This window comes from Ruditapes philippinarum, unplaced genomic scaffold, assembly GCF_026571515.1.
Source record: "Ruditapes philippinarum isolate M1 unplaced genomic scaffold, ASM2657151v2 ctg4657_1_1_1_1, whole genome shotgun sequence".
Classification (NCBI taxonomy): Eukaryota; Metazoa; Mollusca; class Bivalvia; order Venerida; family Veneridae; genus Ruditapes; species Ruditapes philippinarum.
In genome coordinates this window covers 63,134-72,912 of record NW_026865242.1, presented here as the reverse complement: position 1 = coordinate 72,912, position 9,779 = coordinate 63,134, and the positions used below count along the sequence as shown (strand labels likewise).

Genomic DNA, 9,779 nt, shown 5'->3' with positions numbered 1-9,779 from the left:
AAATCTTTGCTGGATGTTATAAAAGTATGTACTTCTCTAAAAAGAATTTCCTTTTCGAATTCTTCTATTCCAAACAAAAGTGTTCGCATACTAAGGGGATGAAATGGCATTGTATTTAAGAACAAGGTAGTCTTTGCTAACTGTATAATTTGGATTTTGAAATAGTGATCAGAATTTTCACTCTGCGGCCGGGCTGGAAACAATGTGATTATCCTATAAATCCGAGTTAAGGTTACTGCCGAGTATGATGTACAGTATTATTATTATTATTATATACCACATTTCTATAGCACTCTTTTCATAAATAATAAATGTTCAAGAGTGCTTTACATAAATCCGATAAAACATAATCATATATATATAAGACATAATGTGCAACATAAATTAAGTAAACCTATTAAACAATAATGATAATCTAAAACCAGTAAAGGATGGTAAGAAATACAGACACATTTAGTTTAAAATCAAGTCACAATTAAAATTAACACTGATAATATAGCAAAGTAGTACATGATTTATGAACTAACGTCCATAGAACTTTATGAAATAATGTGTTTTGAGAGCTCTCTTAAAACATGGCAAGGTATTACAGTCTCTAATGTCAGGTGGTAACGCGTTCCATAATTTCGCTGCGGCTGTCTGGAAGCACCTGTCACCATATCGTACTGTCCGAGATTTAGGCACAACTAATGTCATTGAGTTTTTCTGGGACCTCAGATTTCTGACTGGGATGTACACGTCTATCATGTCTTTTATATAGGCTGTGATTTATATGTATAAGTCAAAATTTTATATTCGACCCGATACTCTACCGGAAGCCAGTGAAGTTCACGTAAGATAGGTGTTATATATGTGGTCATATTTGAGTGTTTTGGTCACAATTCTAGCTGCTGTATTTTGAACATGTTGTAACTTGGTCATTGACTGCTTAGAGACTCCATATAACAGTGCATTACAGTAGTCTAACCTAGAAGTAACAAGTGAATTTACTAGAGATTTGGTTGCTTTAACAGTAAGATAGGGTCTGATGTGACCAATTTGTCTTAATTGTGCATAACAGTTCCTACAGACATTATTTACATGTTGTTCCATCCTCATGTTCGAGTCAAGAAATGCACCAAGATTGCGCACACTAGATGATTGGCTTATTTTTGAACCGTCGACTGTTACTGTAACATCTGAAACAGGTTGTGCGTTATGTTCAGATGAGAAGATGATCAACTCTGTTTTATCGCCGTTGAGCTTCAGCATGTTGGCATTCATCCAACTAAAGCCTAGGTCACAAATAAGAAAATGCCGCCGGGCGGCGTCTGTTTCTCCAAAAAATCGCAATATCGGCCGGCGTCCGTCCGGCGGCAGTGAGTATCGGACGGCAGCAGCTGAAAATTTTGCTCATCGGGCGGGCGCCTTCGAGTTTTAAGTAATACTTAAAAGCTAACGGCGGCCGGACGATAATTTTTGGGGTCATTGAGTATAAATATCATCGAGCGGACATCGTTTGGTCGCCGGGCGGCGACCGGGCGATGATTTTTTTGATCGGGCGATTTTTTGTTCTACTAAAACAGCGTCCAATTTAAAAGGCGTCCGGGCGGACATCGGCCGGGCCCGGACATCGGCCGGGCCCCGCCCGGTGCCAGAATAGAGACAAGTAGTCAAACGATTATCGCCCGGTACCCGGACAATTCATGTACAGGCACCGGGCGGTCATCGTTTTGTCATCCGGCGACCGGGCTGCTTGTGTTTGTTGTAATTTCAGCTTGAAGAAGTTGTAATTGCCTCAAAAATATATTTGTGAATTTCTTTTGAATACTAGTAAACATGAATTTTTTTTTCAATGTCCATGCGAATGTCTGATTGATTTTCGCCTTCTACGGCCTCGATACTGGTCGTTGGTGACTCGTTGTCAACAACACGGACCAACTCCTTGGCCTTTCTCTTAGCTTTGGCAGCTGACTTCTTTGCTGGCATAATTACAACTAGCTGATTGATCTAAGATGTCATTAAATGTAAAGTCATTGTCGCCCGGCGCCCGCGCGGCAACCTTTCGATTCACTTTTAAATCGCACAGGCTCCGTACGGACATCGGGCGGCGACCGCCTGATTCGTTCATTCTTTCTGTAAAATCTACTCGGCAAAAATCGCCCGAGGACTGTTTCATTCATGACCACGCAAGGTATCAGATTTAAAATCGCCCGGCGTCCACGACATCAAAAAATCTGCCGATTTTATAAAAATCGTTTAATCGGACGGCGCCCATTTTATTTGTGACCTAGGCATTACAATATCTTCAAGACATCTTTCAATACGGTTTATATTCTCTTGAATTGAAATATTAGTCACTGGTTTGAAGGATAGATAGAGTTGTGAGTCATCTGCGAAGAAATGGTTGTTTAGATCATGTTTACGGCAGATTTCTCCGACAGGTTTCGTATACATCACATAGCTCTTGGGTCCCAGGACAGACCCTTGAGGTACACTGTACTCCATGTGGACTGGCTGTGATAGTTTGTTGTTTATGCATACAGTCTGGTATCGGTCGGTCAGGTATGACGTCATCCATGCGAGTGGCTTGCCTGTAATTCCAAAGTGTCGTTCAAGGCGGCGAAGGAGCGTTCCGTGATCAATTGTATCAAAAGCAGCAGACAAATCAAGCATCACGAGAATAGTCACATTGTTATTATCCAAAGACCGTAGAATGTCATTTTGAACTCTTAACAATGCAGTCTCGGGCGAATGGAACTTGCGATAAGCAGATTGGTTGACCTCGTGTAGATTATTTGCTTCAGATGGCTCTCAAGTCGTACGTCAACGACCTTTTCCAAGATTTTAGACAGGAATGGCAAGTTAGACACAGGCCTATAGTTTTTCAGTTCGTTAGGATCTAAATTTGGTTTCTTTAGAAGTGGTCTTATTCGTGAGTGTTTGAACATTTTTGGTACATAAGCAGCATCCAAGGACACGTTTATAAAACTGGTTATCACTGGTGTTAGTTCATCTAGGCATTCTTTTAACAGCCATGTTGGAATGGGATCTAACTCACAGGATTTGGTGGCTGATTTTTTAATCAATGCTTTCACTTCTTGCTCTGTGGTTGGAGCAAACACAGTATATTTGACACCCGTATATTCAGATTCCATATCTACATTATCCGGTACCGATAGTGTTTGAGAACGTATGTTAATCCTTATTGTTTCAATCTTTCCGATAAAGAAGTCACTGAATTTCTGGGCAAGGCGCTCTGAAGATGAATCAAATGGTAGAATCACTTCATTTGTATCTCCAAGTAGACCTTTGGTTATCTTAGATAGACTTTTATGATCATTGCCACAAGACTCTATTTTACTTGTATAGTAGACAATCGTTCACCTTTAATAAAAAAATTAAGAGATCAAAAAGGATTTTAACATTTTTTTAATGTTTGATTTAAAGGAACTGTGTGATTCTAATTCACGTGAAACAATTGGTAGTTTATTCCATAATTACAGTGCTGATGGCATGACGGACTTCTAATCTTCTGACAACATGGCAACATGGACAATTGATGCGTAGTCATGATTGTTTCTTATAGAATATATAGGTTGTTATGTGCAGATTGTACTAATGGGGGGGGGGATAATTGCAATAAATAAAGTGGTACTAGTAATATTTTTTTTACCTTTGTATACTAAGACTATTAATGTTTAAATATGACTTCAACCTGATAGCGAAACCCAACCTATTTCTGTAAATAGTTTTTGTATAGATACAGATCCTGTCAATCCTGTAACGTTACGAGCAGCTTCGTATTGAATCTGTTCTAATGTTTCTTTCTCGTATTGCGAGCAGTAACAAATTACTGAGTATCTTTACCGCCTTTGCTACACATTGTATGGTCGTTATTTCTGAGTAGAAGTGAGAGAAATGTCGGTATTTCCCTCATTTAACACAACCAAACCCATAGAAACCTTAAACCCCAAAACATTCTTGAAACCCGAAGCTTTAAGACCGGCACTTCTCTCACTACCCTGAAATACTGGGAACGTCTGTAAATTGTTTCGTCTTTAATGACAAAATTATCATAATATATTCTTTGAAATTTATTGAAATCATGTTCCTCAACGAGAAGATAGCGACTATTGTTTTTGTATGAAAATGTCAAATTGATATATAATGAGATTTTGGTCATATATGAAGGAAAGAAATTAAATCATACGGATAATTATCTAACAATGAGGGAGCAGCAAACAAGGAAATACCGCTTTTTATTGTGTTTATGTTTCTGTCGACAGGTTTTGTTATCATCTTTCATAACGAAAACTCTATTCGACTCAGGAATCCTCTTCGCAGTATAGTGCACCCTAATTCATGGTGTTGAATTCATCGAATAGAGCTTCACTTCGGTACTTTCAAAGGAACCTCCATAGGTGGTAGCATTTGCTGTGACAAAAATTGCATCAAATAGCACGAATATCAATAATCGAACTATTCTTTTAATTTGTTTGTTCCCAATTGTGTGTTAGGACAAATCATGACCGATGTGACATAAGGTTGTATTAAATCCTAACTTTACTACATGGCACACTTTACCTTCTCTAGAACTTTTTCGAGCAATCAAGTTAGGAAAAACCAAAACAATATCATTACGCGAGTGATTAGTCAACAAAATTAGCACCTTGTTATTTCTTTAATATATAGCAAACTTGACATTAAACGATCTGAATAGGAAAAAGTTCTAAATTGAACTAAAATTATTGTCAGGATTTAAGATGAAACAAAATAGCTTTCTACAAGCGACCAATCAATGCTATTGAACATGATACTTCTAAGAAAACAAATTCAGAAAATTAATCTCGGATATCACTGACCGATCTATATTAAACATTATGGGAAATTCTTTTCACAAATCTTCTACTTAAAACAACGACATTAAAGGCAGTATAACATTGATTTGTTAATTGAACCTTTCAAGAAACAGTCTGTTTAATGAATACCTAAATTAAAACCATTTGCATGTTTCCGCAGAACAACTTCTTTATGTTGATGGCAAAGCTTAACGATTTTTTCTCGTGACATCTCGGTATAAATATTAAATAGTTCATTCTAATCTTAAGGGACCGGTGACTTTCATTAACTTTTGATTAACACATCTTAGTTACTAAACGCATGAATCGCTCACATCATATATAAAGTTCGATTTATGTATTTACTTTAACATGGCAATAAATGTACATGATGTCTGTTTTTGGCAAGGTAGTGATATATAAATGAAACGTTAACTAACTAACATTTAAAATTGGCAGAAAAATATCATTACATGCATAGGTAATCTTTTGATTCTGAAGTCCATGTTTTTGGCTATTTTTAGAACACAGGAATCATTTTTACATATTCTTGAATTTAATTTGATGAAATCAACTAAACAAAATCTTCCATATAGAAATACCACCACCGTTTAAACTGGTTCCATATAAATTTTATTGGCATTTAGAGTTTTAACAAGGGAGATCACTCTGACTTTACAAACTTTATACAACCAACTTTCCTTACGGGTTTCGAACTGTTAACTGCTTTTTAACTACATTGTAATTGATGACCAATCAAATATCAGACGTGTATTGAACAATTCGGTCGATGCCCTTTTGGAAAAATAAAAAACGATTGACAAAAATGTGTTTACAAATTTTATGAATGAATTGTACAAATGGTTTCACTATTACAATTACATAAATATTATGCACATTAAGAAATAATTTCTGATGATGAAGCGTATTTGTTATGATATTACATGTACCACGGTAACCTAATTTTGAATGAATTAAAAAAAACGAACGCTGTAACAGTTACAAAAGTGAATATAAAATGAAATGTTATAAATCAATTCTATTAATAGTAATATAATTCATTCTATTAGACATAATTGCACTTACGGTTGAAAAAAATAGCTCATTTTAAGTATATTGATAAAAAAAAATAACTGTTTAGATTGCAAAATATGCTCTGTGTAATTAACATGATTAATTGTTGATTAATTTATTGATGATTGGATATTTCATTATTGCTAGCGTTCATATTTCTAACACCAGTTTTGTGGAAATTTTCCGTTCGAATTGGCTACACTTCCGCGTCCATTTTCTTCTATCGTCGTGCCATCTGGTCTAAGTACAACTAATGTTGGAATTCCACGAACTCCGTATTTTTGTGATACAGATTCCTGTCAAATAAACAAAACATTTTTTATAAGAGAACATGTGATAATACAATTTTTGATTACATAAATCGTGTTAATTATTTAACAATTATTGTATAAAAAGCTTAAAAGCAATATTTTCAAATAGCATATCATCAGTTTGGGAACCAAAACAAAAACACCCCTCCCCACACTAAAGAAAAAAGATAAAAACAAAACACATACACAAAAACAAATTAGTTTTGTGTCATTTTGCACAATAAAAATGATGTTTATGGGAAAGCGGGGCGAGGGAATAATCTGAGAATGTGCACACAAGTTTTTAGGCCAGACCTACATAAAATGGTTCACAAATCACGAAAAATTATTTCAAGTCCCTTCATGTAAAAGAAGAAAGTAGCACAAAAAAAATGAAATTATTTGTCATAATACATGTAGTAGCAAAATATAAACGAAGTAGTATTTTGACATCCATACAAATTACTATTTATTTATTGTACTAATAACCAGAAAGCAGCAGAAGCTATAAAGATAGATTAGGTAATTGGTCAATGAGTAGCTTTTTGGAAGCTATAACAGGCCAATAAAATTAAAAAGTTTTTGAAAAATAAAACAATTTCAGAGGCTTATTGGGCCTTTAAACTCATTTTTCTTACCTTGACGTCTCGTTTGGCGAATGGCAAGGCATACCAGGGCATTTCTCCGAAATATTCATCAAAACTAGCCTGATCTCTGTCGGAGCTGACAAATATAATAACACAGTCGCCGTCATTTTCTTTGTAAAACTCGGCTAAAACAGGTGTGAATCCCCGACATGGTGGACACCAATGGGCCGAGAAATAAATTCCTGTAAAAAAAACAACAAGATTTTGTTATGAATACAGTATTCGTGATACATCTAATTTTATTTCTGTTAAAGCTATAATTCTTCAATGTTCAGAGGATAAAGGACTTGTTTTGCTTGGGTTTTACGTTGCAGCAACATAGTAGTATTTGTATGGCGACTTTCCAGGTTTATTGTTCGAGAGAAAAAAGATTTTAATCGCTACTCCGTGCCCCTCTGTGCACGATTTCAGCCACAAACGGGCACCACCACGCATTCCGTGAGCTATCACATATCGCTCGCGGCACTAACAGTGACAGGGGCAAGTGGTTTAAGGTCAGCCAGACCAACTAAATAATAATTTACCTAGAATTATGTATTGAATATTAAAATATATAATTTTATAAAGTGTAGTAGTATCTAATTGTTATATAACAAAAATACCAAAATAAGACAGTGGTCATATAATATATATGCCTTAATCATAGTATCCACTAATGAGACCATCCCGTAATTACAACAACTTTCATCCAGTTATTAAGAGGTTGTTTACTGTATATTATATACATAATTAAATGTCACGCAATAAGATACTGGGTAAAATGTGAAAACATACAGTGTGCGAAATAGAGAGGAATGAATCGTGTTACAATCTAAATAGACTGACTAATTACAAAACATACAATGATACATGTATTAATAATATATTGACTCTATACATTATACAGGTCGATACATGTTGGTAAACTATTAGGTACAACAATGCACGGGTATGAATGGATTTCTCCGGTCTCAGGAAGTACAAATCTAATCAATAAATGTAAAGATTCTTCAATACTTTACAAGCAATAACTCAAACGAATCGGCAAGTTAACTTATTTTAGACCATTTTAGAAATAGTTTTAAACAGTTTAAAGAAAAGGTCTGTAATTTCAAATCAGATTAAAGAAGTCAAAAGCGGTCTCCGCGGTTGACAGGTAAATACCAATGTGATCAAACCACTCGCCCCTGTTGGCTGCGGGTTTGAATCCAACAAGAAAGTTTAGCAGCTAGAATTTCATAGCTAAATTCCGAAAGGTTTGTGGTTCTTTACAAATGCCCGACTCTGTCTGAAAAAACTGCAAGCAGGGGGCACCTAGTTCCGCATAAGATAGGAGAAATATATGAAGTTATGAACTGATAATAATAATTATATCGTTTAGATTTTAAGTCAAGTCCAAATATCTATTTGTATAAAACATATATAAATATTTTCGACATCTTATCATTTGGCAGTTAGGTTTAAAAAAGGTATATAATGTGATATAACATTGAAAATGAAATTTATCATATAAGAAGTATGTTCACGTTTTGACAAAATGGTGGAAGTACAAAATATGTACACATAATATTATCATACATGTCACGTCATATTCAATATATCGCAATACAATATCGATCAGAAATAACTATTACGAATAGATTAAGTATTGAAATAAGTGGTGATAATGCTAATGTAACGGTTATAAAATATTTACATTTCATTCATGGGAATATAAACATGCTTTATTATACATGTACAATCCGCTTGATGGTTGAGTGGTAGCCCAAAATATCCTTGTTCTTATTTTTTGAACAAATATTATTATGTAATACAACCGAATATTTAAGAATATAAGTTGCCAACAATAATCTTATCAATATAACTATACTGTATACATGTATACATGAATATTTATTTTTAAAAATGACATCATGTACTTGCTGCGTCAATAATTTTGGACATTTTAAGAATAGTTTAAAATGCTTGAAAATGTTTTACTCAAAAAGTTTTATTAATTTAAATTATAACATTCTTAAATAATCAGTTAATACGATTTTCGTGCCTAGATTATACTCGTAAAATGGCACACTTAAAACGCCGATTAAGCTGAAATCCTTTGCGGACGTTTTATTTACCAAAGAATATGTTTAACAAAGATAAAATGGTAGGACTCCTTATTTTTTACACACTTTTCATCATTTATTATTGAATAGGTAGCTACAAAAGAGTTATTAATTTCTAACCTGTAACCAGATTAATAACAGACTCTTTTAATATAACTCTGGTTCAGAAAAAATATATACATCAGACCAACAGGTATACAGTATTCGACTTGTCGTCGTACGCGTAAATTGAATTACGATCGATGTACATCATATGTTAATTTCATAAAGATGTTAATTTTTACACAGCTATCCTTGCCGCAAGATAATTTTAAATGTTAAATGCATGAATAGATTACACATATATATGAAGTATATGTGCGTATATAATATTTATAGTTCTAAAATATAAACTTTCAATGAGGTTGTCTTATCTATTTTAAACATTTCACGCAACAATCATTGTAAAAAAATGTCACCTTGACATACTCCTTGTACAAACTTGTTTCGTCCGATATAACTGTATATATGTATAGACAAACTTAGTATAAATATGACAGTCGCACTTTAAAAATCTTTGTTTAAAGTGCAACAATTTAACTTCATTTAAACTTATATGTACTCTTTAATTAAGTGCCTTTTTTTGTCGAACGTACCTGTATCGTAACATATTCATACCTTGGTGATACATCAAAATGATTTAAACTCGAGAAATGAAACTATCTTACCGACAGCTTTTTTGCCTGCACATATTTCCTCAACTGGACACATTTTTCCACTTTTATCTTGAACTTCATCTCCAATTAAAGCTTTGATTCCTGCCATTGTTAAATTTAGTAACTTTGAGCGTCTAGTACACCTTTCTCCCGCAGTTCTTACTGATTT

The 9,779-nt window shown here is 34.3% G+C and overlaps 1 protein-coding gene across 1 annotated transcript; it reads right to left on the bottom strand.

The window, feature by feature from the left end:
• Positions 1-5,647: 5,647 nt before the first annotated feature.
• On the bottom strand, positions 5,648-9,779 carry LOC132728325 (uncharacterized). The gene is made up of 3 exons (XM_060713976.1): positions 9,623-9,779; positions 6,823-7,013; positions 5,648-6,190 (listed from the first exon to the last, which is right to left on the bottom strand). The coding sequence occupies exons 1-3, from the start codon at positions 9,717-9,719 to the stop codon at positions 6,053-6,055; spliced, it is 426 nt and encodes a 141-aa protein (XP_060569959.1). The 5' UTR covers positions 9,720-9,779; the 3' UTR covers positions 5,648-6,052.